The sequence below is a fragment of the Oncorhynchus nerka genome, linkage group LG20 (genome assembly GCF_034236695.1).
Source record: "Oncorhynchus nerka isolate Pitt River linkage group LG20, Oner_Uvic_2.0, whole genome shotgun sequence".
NCBI lineage: Eukaryota > Metazoa > Chordata > Actinopteri > Salmoniformes > Salmonidae > Oncorhynchus > Oncorhynchus nerka.
Genome location: NC_088415.1, coordinates 31,578,427 through 31,594,456, shown reverse-complemented (window position 1 = coordinate 31,594,456; position 16,030 = coordinate 31,578,427). Strand labels below are relative to the sequence as shown.

At 45.3% G+C, this 16,030-nt stretch overlaps 1 protein-coding gene across 2 annotated transcripts in view; it reads left to right on the top strand.

Annotated features, from left to right (window-relative positions):
* The window catches only part of LOC115102282 (plexin-A1-like), a 305,508-nt gene that overhangs the window by 284,755 nt on the left and 4,723 nt on the right, over window positions 1-16,030 (top strand). Inside the window, exons 21-31 of one of the 2 annotated variants that reach the window (XM_029622073.2) lie at window positions 222-364; window positions 2,553-2,809; window positions 5,647-5,713; window positions 10,147-10,293; window positions 10,501-10,660; window positions 10,767-10,870; window positions 10,989-11,085; window positions 13,646-13,836; window positions 14,447-14,616; window positions 14,725-14,937; window positions 15,193-15,343. In XM_029622073.2, the coding sequence (XP_029477933.2) occupies window positions 222-364; window positions 2,553-2,809; window positions 5,647-5,713; window positions 10,147-10,293; window positions 10,501-10,660; window positions 10,767-10,870; window positions 10,989-11,085; window positions 13,646-13,836; window positions 14,447-14,616; window positions 14,725-14,937; window positions 15,193-15,343 (1,700 nt within the window). Of the gene's footprint in view, window positions 1-221; window positions 380-2,552; window positions 2,810-5,646; window positions 5,714-10,146; window positions 10,294-10,500; window positions 10,661-10,766; window positions 10,871-10,988; window positions 11,086-13,645; window positions 13,837-14,446; window positions 14,617-14,724; window positions 14,938-15,192; window positions 15,344-16,030 lie in introns of both variants that reach the window. The other variant, XM_029622072.2, reaches the window with a different exon arrangement.

The window sequence follows — 16,030 nt, the reverse complement described above, 5'->3', positions numbered from 1 at the left end:
TGCAGTGTTGGTGTGGTGGCATATGTTTGCAGTTGACATTGATAATTCGGTGCCACACACAGTTGTAACATTGGAACACACACACATGGAGTGTAATGAAGATACTGTACTTCCAGAATCCCCTTCAATGTCCATTCATACCCAGTGCAACTGACTGTGCATCCCTGTGTTTAAGTGTCTACATCCTAGTAAGTTCATTCTCTGTCTGTGTGTTCCCTCAGCCTTTGCAGAGCTGCAGACAGACATACACGAGCTGACCCAGGAGCTGGACGGAGCGGGCATCCCCTTCCTGGACTACAGGACCTACGCCATGCGGGTCCTGTTCCCCGGCATCGAGGACCACCCCGTGCTCAAGGAGATGGAGGTACGGGTCAAGGAGGTACACCACCACTGCCACCGCAGCATGTAGACTCGAACATCTATACCACTATCTATACTAATCTGTATCTATATCTGTACCTAATATCCCACCCTCTGAATGTTAGACGAAACCTTTGTCTCACCAGAATCCCATGTTACAGCTCGGGAAGGTACAGAGGACAGGATGTATGTAACATGATATCATTTCATACAGCCAATCATTAAGCCGATGAAATGGTCATATGATATGGCTGTAATCATTTCATATACAGTAGCCGCATCACATAGGAGCTTCTCTCTCTTCATGTATCAATGATGTTCCATATATATTTCAAATATGCTACTAGATCTCACCTGGTTCAGCATGAAATATATGCAAATGCCTGTCAGAATACAGTGTAGAGACTCGCTACCTCCCCGCCCTGTCAACCACCGGCTCTTCTAAAGGGGAGGGATTACATCTTTATTGTTATGTCCGGATTTCTTTCCCACTGAATTTCCCCTCGAGTCCCAGGCATAATCAAGTGTCCATACACACGGCTCAATCCCTTATTGCTCTGTGTAGCTGCTCTCCCCAAAGCAACCTACAGTACCCAGCCTGCTCCCCCAGAGGCCCCAGAATTTCATTTAGCTCCACTGAGGAAAATTGAGGCACTTTATTAGGCCGTGTAGTGGAAGGAGGAGATTCTGTGAAGTCAGAGTGCATGGTGTAGTGGAAGGAGGAGATTCTGTGAAGTCAGAGTGCATGGTGTACTGTACGTGTAGTGGAAGGTGGAGATTCTGTGAAGTCAGAGTGCATGGTGTACGGTACGTGTAGTGGAAGGTGGAGATTCTGTGAAGTCAGAGTGCATGGTGTAGTGGAAGGAGGAGATTCTGTGAAGTCAGAGTGCATGGTGTACGGTACGTGTAGTGGAAGGTGGAGATTCTGTGAAGTCAGAGTGCATGGTGGTCCTCGATTGGCTACAGGACTAGATGTGTTTCAGAGTTATGAGGTCAGTCGAGGATCATGGGAGGCAGGCGGTTGGCTAATGGAGGAGGAAGTGTTTTTTCATAAAGACAGAGACAGTACTTTGATTTTATTTTCCTTTTATTAACACGTACTGGGTGTTGTTTAGGCGTGACATTATGCCCTAAGCCTTGCAGAATATACTAGATGTTTGTCTCCCTTTTTAACAAACACTACCCTTGGTTTTCTGAGCAGTAGCACTGCCTTGTCTATGTGAGAGAGTTAGAGTGAAGGATTGTGGGTTAGGTCTAGAGGGGGCCGTAGCATTGCTGATGAGAAGTGACAGATGCCAGCCTGTGGAACAGACTTCTGTCACCCAGCCACCCTCGGACGCACAGCACTGCACAGGCCCTCTGCTTTCTACGCCCCAGTGCATCCCCCTTCCTCCTCCTCCTCCTCCTCCTCCTTCCGTTCTGTTTTCTCCTGTGCTCAGCTGACGACGTAGGGCAAATTGATCATAAGACATTTGAAGAAACATCTCCTAAGAAAGAATGCATTGTACTTGTCCTTGTGACAAGAAAACTTGAAACTTGAAAATGCACTGCAGGCTTTAAAAGCAGCTAAGGTCATGAATGTGAATCTAACAATGGCCTCATAGGCCAAGATGTCATGTCTTGTATACAGTACATAGCCAATCTCTAAATAATACTTACATCATTTATTGTTGTGTTATTTACGTTTGTCTTACTCCATGTATTTACATTATACCATTTACAATTCCCCAACCCCACATAAAATTACTACAGTTTACTATAGAATACTACAGTACTTACTAGAATATGTAGTAAACTGTAGTATACTGTAGAATACTATAGTAAATAATACAGTCCGCAAAAACACTACAGTAATATAACAAAAACACTATATGCAAAAACACTACAGTAATTACTATAGTATATACTACAGTATTTAATTTGCCCATTCCCTTCCCCCATAATCCCAATGTGTGCCACCAATAAGTGAGAAACCTACATGCCCAAGTAGAGATGATATATTGTCTTCCATACAGGTTATAGAAAAGAGCGAAAGCTCTGAACTATCCATTCAGACCTCAGTCCTAAAGTACCTACCTACAGGTTATGAAAAATAGTATTTTATCCATAGTGCACTGTAGTATTTTTTAATGTGGGGTACTCCATATATTTACATTACATTTACAACACATGTGGATGTTGTTTCCTGATAGGTCCAGGCCAACCAGGAGAAGGCCTTGACCCTGTTTGGCCAGCTCCTCACCAAGAAGCACTTCCTGTTGACATTCATCCGCACCCTGGAGGCGCAGCGCTCCTTCTCCATGCGTGACCGTGGCAACGTGGCGTCGCTCATCATGACAGCGCTGCAGGGGGAGATGGAGTACGCCACAGGGGTTCTCAAACAGCTCCTATCTGACCTCATCGACAAGAACCTGGAGAGCAAGAACCACCCCAAGCTGCTGCTGCGCCGGTGAGACGGACACATTCACACAATCACCCACTCACACAGTCGTCCACTGACACACTCATTCACACAATCATCCACTCACACAGTCGTCCACTGACACACTCATTCACACAATCATCCACTCACACAGTCGTCCACTGACACACTCATTCACACAATCATCCACTCACACAGTCGTCCACTGACACACTCATTCACACAATCACCCACTCACACAGTCGTCCACTGACACACTCATTCACACAATCATCCACTCACACAGTCGTCCACTGACACACTCATTCACACAATCATCCACTCACACAGTCGTCCACTGACACACTCATTCACACAATCACCCACTCACACAGTCGTCCACTGACACACTCATTCACACAATCATCCACTCACACAGTCGTCCACTGACACACTCATTCACACAATCACCCACTCACACAGTCGTCCACTGACACACTCATTCACACAATCACCCACTCACACAGTCGTCCGCTGACACACTCATTCACACAATCAGCCACTCACACAGTCGTCCGCTGACACACTCACTCACACATTTGTTGTAACACACATTTATTAACATACTGACTTGTAAATTATACTACTCTTACATACAGTGCATTCGGGAAGGTATTCAGACCCCTTGACTTTTTCCACATTTCCTTCATTTACAGCCTTATTCTAAAATGTATTAAATGAATTGTTTTCCGCATCAATCTACACACAATATCCCATAATGACAAAGCAAAAACAGGTTTTTAGAATTGTTTGCAAATTTATTAAAAATAAAAAACAGAAATACCTTATTTACATAAGTATTCAGACCCTTTGCTATGAGACTCAAAATTAAGCTCAGATGCATCCTGTTTCCATTGATCATCCTTGAGATGTTTATACAACTTGATTGGGGTCCACCTGTGATAAATTCAATTGATTGGACATTATTTGGAAAGGCACACACTTGTGTATATGACGTCCCACAGTGCATGTTGACAGTGCATGTCAGAGCAAAACCAAGTCATGAGGACGAAGGGATTGTCGGTAGAATTCTGAGAAAGGATTGTGTCCAGGCACAGATCTGGGGAAAGGTACCAAAAAATGTCTGCAGCATTGAAGGTCCCCAAGAAGACAGTGGCCTCCATCATTCTTAAATCGAAGACGTTCGGAACCACAAAGACTCTTCCTAGAGCTGGCCTCCCGGCCAAACTGAGCAATCGGGGGAGAAGGGCCTTGGTCACTCTGACAGAGCTCCAGTTCCTCTGTGGAGATGGGATAACCTTCCAGAAGGACAACCATCTCTGCAACACTCAAGCAATCAGGCCTTTACGGTAGAGTGGCCAGACGAAAGCCACTCCTAAGTAAAAAACACATGATAGCCCACTTGGAGTTTGCCAAAAGGCAGAAATAGGACTCAAGATTCTCTGTTTTGTTGAAACCAAGATTGAACTTTGGCCTGAATGCCAAGCGTCACGTCTGGAGGAAACCTGGCACCATCCCTACAGTGAAGCATGGTGGTGGCAGCATCACGCTGTGGGGATGTTTTTCAGCGTCAGGGACTGGGAGACTAGTCAGGATTGAGGGAAGATGAGCAGAGCATAGTACAGAGAGATCCTTGATGAAAACCTGCTCCGAAGCGCTCAGGACCCCGGACTGGGGAGAAGGTTCACCTTCCTACAAGACAACGACCCAAAGCACACAGCCAAGACAATGCAGGAGTGGATTCGGAACAAATCTCTGAATGTCCTTGAGTGGCCCAGCCAGAGTCCAGACTTGAACCAGATCCAACATCTCTGGAAAGACTTGAAAATATGAATATTTATATAATGTGATATTTCAGATTTTTATTTTGAATACTTTTGCTTTGTCATTATGGGGGATTGTGTGTAGATTGATGAAGGAAAAAACTATTAAATAGATTTTAGAATAAGGCTGTAACGTAACAAAATGTGGAAAAAGTCAAGGGTGTCTGAATACTTTCCGAATGCACTGTACACATTAGTACATATTTTTTTCCCATATTCTCTCAAACATTATAGCCAATGGTGTAGTGGAGTAGTGGAGGGTAAACTTAAGTAAACACAGTTTAGCCACCTTTTTTTGCCCAACAGTTAACCACCTTTTGCAGAAAAATGCGTTTAAAGTATAGGGAGCGTTACTCTTTAGTAAAAGTAAAAGGCACAAAAACTAAACTTAAGCACGGAAAGCATAGAAATAGAGCACAGAACAGATCTACTGCTTCTTAGACTTGCTTTCAATGAGAATGACACATCCATAACTCATATTTCTATGTGAATTTGGTCAGGTTGCCCAAAAAGTTACATATTGCAGCTTTAGGGGTGTTTTGTAGAAGTTTTCTTCCTGTCACCCCTCCTTCCTGTGCCGCCTTTTAATTTAGATTAACTAGATCATTAAGGAGAGAAAGTTGCTTTTCTAGCCACTGTAGGGGGAGGAGAAAGGGGAAACGGAAAAGGAGCAAACTGTTTGCCTAGGTTTCCTCTCTTGATATTAGGATAAATAAATATAAATAAATTACAGTGGATTTTAATTGCTCCTCATCTGTGGGACATTTCAGGGGTCTTTGTTCGTAGAGGCAACAGGTTTATGATTAACGAGAGAAGTTAGCCAATTATGGTAATTGTCTGTTTTTAATGAAGATTGGTTGTTTGCTTTGAGAATAAAGTATTTGTTTTAAGACCTTTTTCCCCTTATGAAAGTATAAGTATTAGTCTAAAACTAAAACTAGATTTATTCCTAGTTAGTTTTGAGGTAGAGCTGCAATTTCCTCTAGTTGATTATTGAACTATCATGTCTTATTTATCCCTGGCCTTACATTTCTCTGTTAGAACGGAGTCTGTTGCTGAGAAGATGCTGACCAACTGGTTCACTTTTCTCTTGTACAAGTTCCTTAAGGTAAGTCCACCATCAAACCACCTAAGCTCTGACCAGATGAGCTACAGTAGCTACTCTCAGGAACCCCGCAACTCCACCACTCTCTCTCTTCTACCAATTAGAATTAGTTTTGTTTCCCCCCTTCCCTGTTTCTCATTATGGGTTAGTACGCTATTAGTATTTTAGTCTGTTTAAGGCTCCAACTAGAGGCGTTTCTCTTTATTTCATTCGTTTGTTACGTTATTGTTTATTTGACAGACATGTTCTTGCCTGCGGTCATTAGGAGCTTTGGGGCTGTGGCATTCGACCTCTCTTCACTCTCTTCTCACTCTCCCTCGCGGAAGAGTGTAAAATTACCCCCTAATGAAGCCGGGAGGTGGAAATAAAGATAATTTCATAGACAACCGTGTCGTAGCGAGGGCTAGGGAGTGATGTATGCGTGTTCCCTATCGTTAGCAGCTGTCTGGTTAATTAGCACAGATGCTAACAAGACGTTAACAGCATATGCAGGGAGAGAGAGGGAGAGTTGGGCTGCTGCATAGGAATCAGGAGAGGACACTGGAGGTAGGGACTAGCTTCTTGTCTCCATTCTCACCTCTAGCAAATAGCTAGCCCCTGTCTCCACCTCTCTCCCAGTTAGCAGTTAGCTAGCCCCTGTCTCCACCTCTCTCCCAGTTAGCAGTTAGCCAGCCCCTGTCTCCACCTCTAGTTTTGATTTACATTTGGTTGGTTGTCAACTAATGTGAATTCAATGTGAAATCAACATGTCATTGGATTTAGGTGAAACTTTTTTAGAATCAAATCAGTTTTCCACGTTTTTTTGTTTTTACATTTGACCTTTATTTAACCAGGCAAGTCAGTTAAGAACACATTCTTATTTTCAATGACGGCCTGGGAACAGTGGGTTAACTGCCTGTTCAGGGGCAGAACAACAGATTTGTACCTTGTCAGCTCGGGGGTTTGAACTCGCAACCTTCCGGTTAGTAGTCCAACAATCTAACCACTAGGCTACCCTGACGTTGATTCAATGTCATCACATATATTTTCTTTGTTTAAATGACATGGAAACAATGTTGATTCAACCAGTTTATGCCCAGTGGGAAGCTTCAGGCTCCTTGTCTGATCACCAACAACGATGAGACAGCCTATAGGGAGGAGGTCAGAGACCTGGTAGTGTGGTGCCAGGACAACAACCTCTCCCTTAATGTGAGCAAGACAAAGGAGCTGATCGTGGACTACAGGAAAGGTGGGCCGAACAGTCCTCCAATAACATCGACAGAGCTGAAGTGGAGCGGGTCGAGAGTTTCAAGTTCCTTGGTGTCCACATCACCAACGAACTATCATGGACCAAACACACCAAGACAGTTGTGAAGAGGGCATAACAACACCTTTTCCCCTCAGTAGACTTGGCATGGGTCCCCAGATCCTCAAAAAGATCTACAGCTGCACCATCGAGAGCATCATGACCGGTTGCATCACCGCCTGGTATGGCAACTGCTCGGCATCTGACTGTAAGGCGCTACAGAGGGTAGTGTGTGCTGCCCAGTAAATCACTGGGGCCAAGCTTCCTGCCATCTAGGACCTACATACTAGGCGGTGTCAGAGGAAGGCCCCAAAAATTGTCAAAGACTCCAATCACCCAAGTTACAGACTGTTCTCTCTGTAACCGCACAGCAAGTAGGGGCGGCAGGGTAGCCTAGTGGTTAGAGCGTTGGACTAGTAACCGAAAAGTTGCAAGTTCGAATCCCCGAGCTGACAAAGTACAAATCTGTCGTTCTGCCCCTGAACTGGCAGTTAACCCACTGTTCCTAGGCCGTCATTGAAAATAAGAATGTGTTCTTAACTGACTTGCCTGGTTAAATAAAGGTAAAAAATCAAATTTTAAAAAAGTAGTACCGGAGAGCCAAGTCTAGGACCAAAAGGCTCCTTAACAGCTTCTACCCTCAAGCCATAAGACTGATGAACAATTAATCAAATGGCCACCCAGACTATTTACATTGACACCCCCCCTCCCTTCGTTTTTACACACTCGCTGTTTATTATCTATGCATAGTCACTTCACCCCCACCTACATGTACAAATGACCTCGACTCACCTGTACCCCTGCACATTGACTTGGTACCGGTACCGTCTGTATACAGCCTCGCTATTGTTCATTTGTTGTGTTATTTTTGGTTTGTTTGTTTATTTAGTCAATATTTTCTTAACTCTTATTTCTTGAACTGCGTTGTTGGTTAAGTAAGCATTTCACGTTAAGGTCTCTACAGCTGTTGTATTCGGCGCATGTGACAAATAAAATTGGATTTCATTTCATTTTAATTTGACGACTCACACAAAATGATTCCGCTGCTTTATGTTCGCTACATACTCTGAGACAGCCATCATCGTTGTTTGTGGTGCTGAGGGGTGTTGCACAAAACAAAGTAATCAGCGATGGGATCATCTCTAGCCAATCATCCTATCAATGCCAATTATGAATTTTCTAAACGCCGCTTTACCCAGGTGTGTTCTGGCTCTGGCCCAACCCATCGGTTTCTGGGACCAATCAGAATGGTTAGAATGTGTTTGCATTCTAGAAATCGCCAGGGAGGTACTCAGAACCAAACTCTTTGCGGAGAAGAAACTTCCCTGGTTAGTATATAGATCATCTTTGCTCCTGCGGATATTTGGAAACATATATATTTGGACAACTGCAAAAGTGTTGCTACAGCTCGCACAAATATTGCTGCCTTGAATTTAGCTGGGTTTAAGTAGAGACTACTTTCTGGAGAACAATACCATACTGACTCACGTGTTTACATGCGTGGGTGGGGTGGGGCTAAGGCTTGAGAGGGTATGAATGATGCTGAATGGGTGGTAACAAAGAAGATCTCTCTAGGAAGTGTACAAATCTCACCAAATTCTTTCAAAGGGCATTTTCTCCTACTTAAGTGGGATAACAAGTTTGTCAACATTTAAAGCAGCATTACTTTTCCATATTTCCTCCAACCATGATTAAATTCTGTACTTTCATAAAATGAGTCTGTACTTTCATAAAAAGCTAAAATAAATGCAAATCACTTACATTTGATATAAACCTTAATAGAGAAATCTGGATACTTATGCATGTGCGTATTTCTCACCTTCCGCTTGAAAGATATCAACTTTTTGATTGCTGATAAATGGTGGAGAGAGGGTGAGAGGGTAAGGAGTTCGGAGTGTGTTTTAAAGTGGGAGAGATAAATGCTATGCCTATCAAGCACTTAGATCTCTTTCTCTCGCTCTCTCTCAATTCAATTTAAGGGCTTTATTGGTATGGGAAACGTATGTTTACATTGCCAAAGCAAGTGAAATAGATAATAAACAAAAGTGAAATCAACAATAAAAATTAAAAGTAAACATTACACTTACAAAATCTCTCTCTCTCTCTCTCTCTCTCTCTCTCTCTCTCTCTCTCTCTCTCTCTCTCTCTCTCTCTCTCTCCTCGACTACAGCCCATGCATTTCTAACATGGTGAAGGGCTTCCTAAGCACTTCCTCTCAATCATTAACCTCGTATTAGTATCAGCCTCAGCTGCCACCTGTCTGTCGTCTCACTCTGCTCTAAACTCTTTCTCTTTTTAAGAGGGAAGAGTTTTTCTTGGATCTGAGCTGGGGGTAATGACACTATTGATTAGCAAGTGCCCAGGATAGTGCAAACGCAGGAAACATTTATATTAGACCACCCCAGTGCTCTGTCGATTAGGCCAGTGAGAAGATACAGGAGAATAGCATTGACTCATTGGCAACAAATCTCATGTTCATATGCATACCTGTTAAGATATACACTGAGTGTACAAAGCATTAGGAACACCTGCTCTTTCCATGACATAGACTGGCCAGGTGAAAGCTATGATCCCTTATTGATGTCACCTGTTAAATCCACTTCAGTCAGTGTAGAGGAAGGGGAGGAGACGGGTTAAAGAATGATTTTTAAGCCTTGAGACATGGATTGTGTGTGTGTGCCATTCAGAGGGTGAATGGGCATTATAAAATATTTAAGTGCCTTTGAACAGGGTATAGTAGTAGGTGCCAGGCTCACCAGTTTGTATTAAGAACTGCAACGCTGCTGGGTTTTTCACGCTCAACAGTTCACCATGTGTATCAAGAATGGTCCACCACCCAAGGGACATCCAGCCAACTTGACACAACTGTGGAAAGGATTGGAGTCAACATGGACCAGTATTCCTTTGGAATGCTTTTGACACCTTGTAGTCCATGCCCCAACGAATTGAGGCTGTTCAGAGGGCAATGGGGGTTGCAACTCAATATTAGGAAGGTGTTCTTAATGTTTTGTCCACTCAGTATAGATGCATGTGGTTAAGCAATTGCATTGTTGAAGCAGAATCCTAAAGGCCACTGGTCCCAAGCTTCAGCCCGTACCTGTCGCTGATGGTCTGTGTCCCTGTGTGTCCCTGTGTGTCCCTGTGTCTCCAGGAGTGTGCTGGGGAGCCGCTGTTCATGCTGTACTGTGCTATGAAGCAGCAGATGGAGAAGGGGCCTATAGACTCCATCACAGGAGAGGCGCGCTACTCACTCAGTGAGGACAAGCTCATCAGACAGCAGATTGACTACAAGACCCTGGTGAGTGCTGTCAAATATAAATATTTTATAGGACAATAAGGATATTTGATTAAATGTGTGATTTACCTTTGAGAAGGCAGTATAAGGTCGGTAGGATCTGTCGCTACCTCAGTGATCCTAATTAGTGCTTGAGAATGCGATTCAAATACCTGCAAATGACAACTTATTTAACTAAGCTGAACCTAATTCCCCTCCTTCCCCTGGCAGACTCTCCACTGTATGAACCCGGAGAACGAGAACGCCTCGGAGGTGACGGTGAAGGGGCTGAACTGTGACACCATCACCCAGGTGAAGGAGAAGCTGCTGGATGCAGTGTACAAGGGCAGCCCCTACTCCCAGAGACCCAAGGCTGGGGACATGGACCTGGGTAAGAACACCAGTGTTTAGTGACCGTGTGTGTTTGTGTTTACTGTGTGTCGGGGGGGTGCACCTGCCTGCCTGTCTCCGGTCTCATCCTCATCTTCTCTTCACAGAGTGGCGTCAGGGCAGGATGGCCAGAATCATCCTTCAGGATGAGGATGTCACCACCAAGATTGATAACGACTGGAAACGCCTCAACACACTAGCCCACTATCAGGTGAGAGCAGAGGGCTGGGGTTGCCATGGTGTGGTTTTATCTATGCAAACAGACAGTGCATGGAGTGATTGACAGGACGATGTTTACAAGACAGCCCTTTGTTTTTCAATCCTTGTAGGTGACGGACGGCTCAGTGATCGCTCTGGTACCAAAGCAGAACTCAGCCTACAACATATCCAACTCCTCTACCTTCACCAAGTCTCTCAGCAGATATGGTGAGTCTCTCTTTCTCCTTTCTTTTTCTCTCAATCTCTCTCTCAATCTCTGTCTTTCGCCCTCTGTATGACTTTGTTGATAGTAAGCTAGATTTGACTCAGCCTCTGTGAATAGAGAACCATAAATCCACCACTATCGAGCCTACACCATTTCAGAGGTATTTCCACCATCTAGGAAATAACAGGCATTACATCAGACACCTCACTCCTCCTGCCAGAGACTGAAGACCAATAGCTAACACAGACACACCTCTGAACACAGCCTCAGCTGTGCACCACAACAGTGTAACCAGCTCTCTGGCAAAAGCCTGAGGGGTTTCACCTTTGTTGTTTTCCCCTTCTCTCTCTCCTCAAGTGTGTCTGTGTGTTAAGGGGTTACGATAGCAACGTTGACAGGCCAGTGAAAGCCAGGCTGGTTTGTTAGTCCACAGAGAGGATAGCCAAGCCCTGGATGTTGTAAGAGCAGAGGTAAACATCCACCACTCTCCCCCAGAAGCCAAAGAACATGATTGTCATGAAATTTACAGGCACTCAAGCAGCAGTAGCAACAGCAGCAGCAGTAGTAGTAGTAGCAGGCTCATGATGAATGTCCAATAGAGGTAGGAGTACAGTACTATTGTCTGCTGGTAGAGTGGCTACAGTGGAGAGAATGTTCTGGTGTGAACAAGCTGATACTGGGGGTTGACAAGGTCATTGGCACAGAGACCAGTCTTAGTCACACTGGTTCCGTTTTCATCACTGGTTTTAACACCTCCACGAGAAACACGTGTAGCAGGAGGTCTCTGGTTCGCTGTTTAAATACCACAGGGCCCATATTTACAAAGTGTCTCCGAGTATGAATGCTGATCTAGGATCAGGTCCCCCCTGTTATCCATTATGATTTAGAAGGCAAAACGTATTCCTACTCTGAGACGCTTTGTGAATACAGGCCAAGATCTCTGTAGATTGAATTGGGTATATTCAGGTCAGTGCTCTTATAAGAAACAACAAACCAAGAAGCACTGACACACATTAGTTTAGCAGTGTCTCCAGCACCATCTCTCTGTGTCATTCAGTCTCTGAGCTTCACTTCCCTCATCCTCTCACCCTGAAAGCCAGCGTGATCTCCCTGCGCTCAGACACTCAAAAGGCCCCAGTGTCACTCTACCATTCAGGCAGAATGAATTTCTTCCTCCGTCCTCTCATCCCTCCCTCCATACACCTGCATTCTGGCCACCCTACCTCCTCTCCATGCAGCGTTCCCCCCTCCCTTTCTGGCTGCCACTGCAGCAGGCTAGCTGATAAGGAACATGGCAGATGGGCATATTTTTGGTCTCCCGTAATGAAGTTTGACACTCACACCATTAATAATGTAGCAGTGCATGGAGGCAGGCGGCCCCCGGGAGGACACGAGTGGGGGGAGACAAACTCACACAATGGAGCCTGTACAGCCTGACTCATACAGTACCACAGGAAGGGAGGATATTGCTATTGTGTATGGTTTTCTATTATATCCACCACTCTAACATTATGGGTCATTTGGGCTGGGGAGGGGAGGGGAGGGGAGAGGAGAGGAGAGGAGAGGAGAGGAGGGGAGAGGAGAGGAGAGGAGGGGAGGGGAGAGGAGAGGAGAGGAGGGGAGGAGAGGAGGGGAGAGGGAGGGGGAGAGGAGAGGAGAGGAGGGACGAGATGGAGATGGAAGGGCTGGTGTAAAAACATGCTGAAGACAAGACAGAAAGCAGATTCTCTGTCCTATCTCCTCTCTCGGCCCTGGCACAATGAAGACGAGGCACGCCATTTTTCTTCTCCCACTTTGCTAATTAGTTATAGTCCGCCAATTGAGCGTAATGAGTTAGCCATCTCTCCTCGCTCCTTAGTTGAGGCCTAATCATTTTTCTCACCATCCATCCACCTCTCTGACGTACAAAAGGAGTTTTTACAATAGGAGTGGCTACAGGGATCTGTTGTCTTGCTCATTAAAATGTTCTCTCCATCTCTGAGGTCAGGTCCCAGTGGATTACGGGTTGTGACCTTGTGACAGACAGACTGATACTCTGCTCCTCACGCTGGCACAGTCTTTGTTCTGGCTGGATGACGGCCAGATATAGACAGCCCATAGAGCCATTCCTTCACCAGACTAAATATGTTTGTTTTCTCTTTTATGTTTGTATGCTATGCACAGCGCTTTGACCTGAAATGCGTGATTTTAACACCTGTGTCAAGAGTTGGAAGTTGGCACAACACAATAGCACATGGAACCATCAACATTAAACCCAGTAGATAATGATAGCTCTGACGTCATCTAGGTATTCCTATAGAAAACCCCCGACGGTGCATGAAGCTGGGAGTATTTAAATTAGAAACGTTCCATATTGCTGAACTGGGTTGTAATTTACATAGGCTTTCTAGGCAAGACCAGACCCTTTGGCACCGCTAAGTTAGCCGACCAGCCGAGCTTGTGTCTCCACACTCCAGACCGGACACTGGGGGCCTGCATGAAACCAGGGAGTCAGACTGGTGTTCTGTTCTGATGGCCTTGTCTTTGTCCTGATGTTCCTATCGCTCTCTTGCCTCCGTCCAGAGAGCATGTTGCGAACAGCCAGCAGTCCAGACAGTCTGCGCTCCCGCACTCCCATGATCACCCCTGACCTGGAGAGTGGTACCAAGCTGTGGCACCTGGTCAAGAACCACGACCACTCTGACCAGCGTGAGGGCGACCGCGGCAGCAAGATGGTCTCTGAGATCTATCTGACCCGTCTGCTCGCCACCAAGGTAAGATTACATAGACACCAGACCACCCCTACATAAATAACAAGTACTGCTGATGTAGGTCAACTTTAACATCTGAATGTTGAGGAAGTCATTGTAATGCTCTCCATATGTCAAGAGTTTTTCCTGGGGGAACCATCTTCTTCGGTAGTCCCTTGATGTGCTTGTCACTGCTAAATGACTAAAATGTAAACAGCTCAGCCTCTATTGCAGTATTCTTCTGGGGTCCCTCAGCCAATTCCCTGTTAACGGGTCTGCCTGCCTGCCCCTCTCCTCTCCTCTAGCTGCCTCAGAGCTCATTGTTTCGCTCCTAATTGTAGGGAAAGAAAAAACATGGAAATGCTGTTGAAAGGCCAATTTTGTGGTCAGAAAAGATAGATAAATATAAAGCGGGGGAAATAGCAGGAGACGAGTCATTTGTTGTGGGATTGAGTGTTTTGTGGCGCATGATTCAGAGAAGCGAACGGAATGCAAATAGCAAACATAGGTCTGTCTGGTAAGCTAGCTTGTCTCAGCACTTTGATCTTGGAAGAGCAGAATGTAGCGTCCTCTCCACAGCCACTCCCCCTTAGTGGGGGAAAGTAATCGCTCCTCTCATCCCTACTGTCCTCAGGGTACGTTGCAGAAGTTTGTGGACGACCTGTTTGAGACCATCTTCAGCACGGCCCACCGCGGCAGCGCCCTGCCTCTCGCCATCAAGTACATGTTTGACTTCCTGGACGAGCAGGCCGACAAACACTCCATATCAGACTCAGACGTACGGCACACCTGGAAGAGTAACTGGTGAGACACATTACAGGACAAATGGCAATGGTTTGCTTGGCTGTTTCTTCACTATGTGTGTATTTGGTTGATGGCATCCATCTTCTCATGATAACTCTCCCGTCCCAGTCTTCCTCTGCGGTTCTGGGTGAACGTGATCAAGAACCCTCAGTTTGTGTTTGACATCCATAAGAACAGCATCACAGACGCCTGCCTGTCTGTGGTGGCCCAGACCTTCATGGACTCCTGCTCCACGTCAGAACACAAGCTGGGCAAAGACTCGCCCTCCAACAAGCTGCTCTACGCCAAGGACATCCCCAACTACAAGAACTGGGTGGAGAGGTATGAATGACAGAGAGCTCAACTGCCTTCTAGTTTGTAAGAATGTCCATTTCAATGCTTCCATTTCCGAAAGACATAGTATGCACCCAGCGTTTTAACCGTTGGTGAAATTAGATTAGAGGAAGGTTGTTGACGAGTACTTGATTGAGGCCTCGACTTTTTCATCGCAGTCCTTCACATACACAACTAAAGAGGTGTCCTCTCCAGTTCAGGGTGCTAACCCCCTTCCCTCTCTGCTCCCCTCCTGTCCTGCAGGTACTACTCCGACATATCCCGTATGCCGGCCATCAGTGACCAGGACATGAGTGCCTACCTGGCTGAACAGTCCCGGCTGCACCTCAGCCAGTTCAACAGCATGAGTGCCCTGCACGAGATCTACTCCTATATCGTCAAGTACAAAGATGAGGTGAGTCACCGGTATATTACAAAGATATTAATCATAGACATTATAATAGTTTAATAGTATAGATATCTAATGTATTTTATAAATATATATTAGTCACAGCATGAAGAAATCAGAGTAGAATAGCCATTGGTTCTGTATGTTGACACAGGGGTGAGACCCTTTGTATGTGCCTTCTAGTTTTCATGATGAATGGAATGTGGGCATTCTGATTCAATTAGAAGATAACTGAGTATGCATCCATAAATGCATGCAGCTATTTAAGTAATTAAAGTACATATTATGGAACTAATGGACCACATTGGATTTCTGTGTTTTATTCATTCTCCCATGTGCTATCCTTCCGGGGAGTTCATTAACACACTATATTCCATGTGCATTCATTTATTTCCCCACCAAAATAGACTGACTAATCATTCTTGAAACGTTGCTTATGCATTGAGGCAGAGCCAGTATAGTGTAGCTACTCCATGTAGGAGATGTGAATGAGACTGTACACTGAGTGCTAATTCTCAGAGAGCTGAGCAGAGCCTGGAAAGGGCTAAAGTCAGTGACTCACGGAGACTGGGCTGTGGAACTGGAGAGATAATGAGGCAGAAGCAGAAGCTCCCTCCACTCTATCTGCTCCATCCGCTCCCAGCCATTAGGACAGACAGCCAGCCAGCGAGGGAGGGAGGAAGGCAGTGCTAG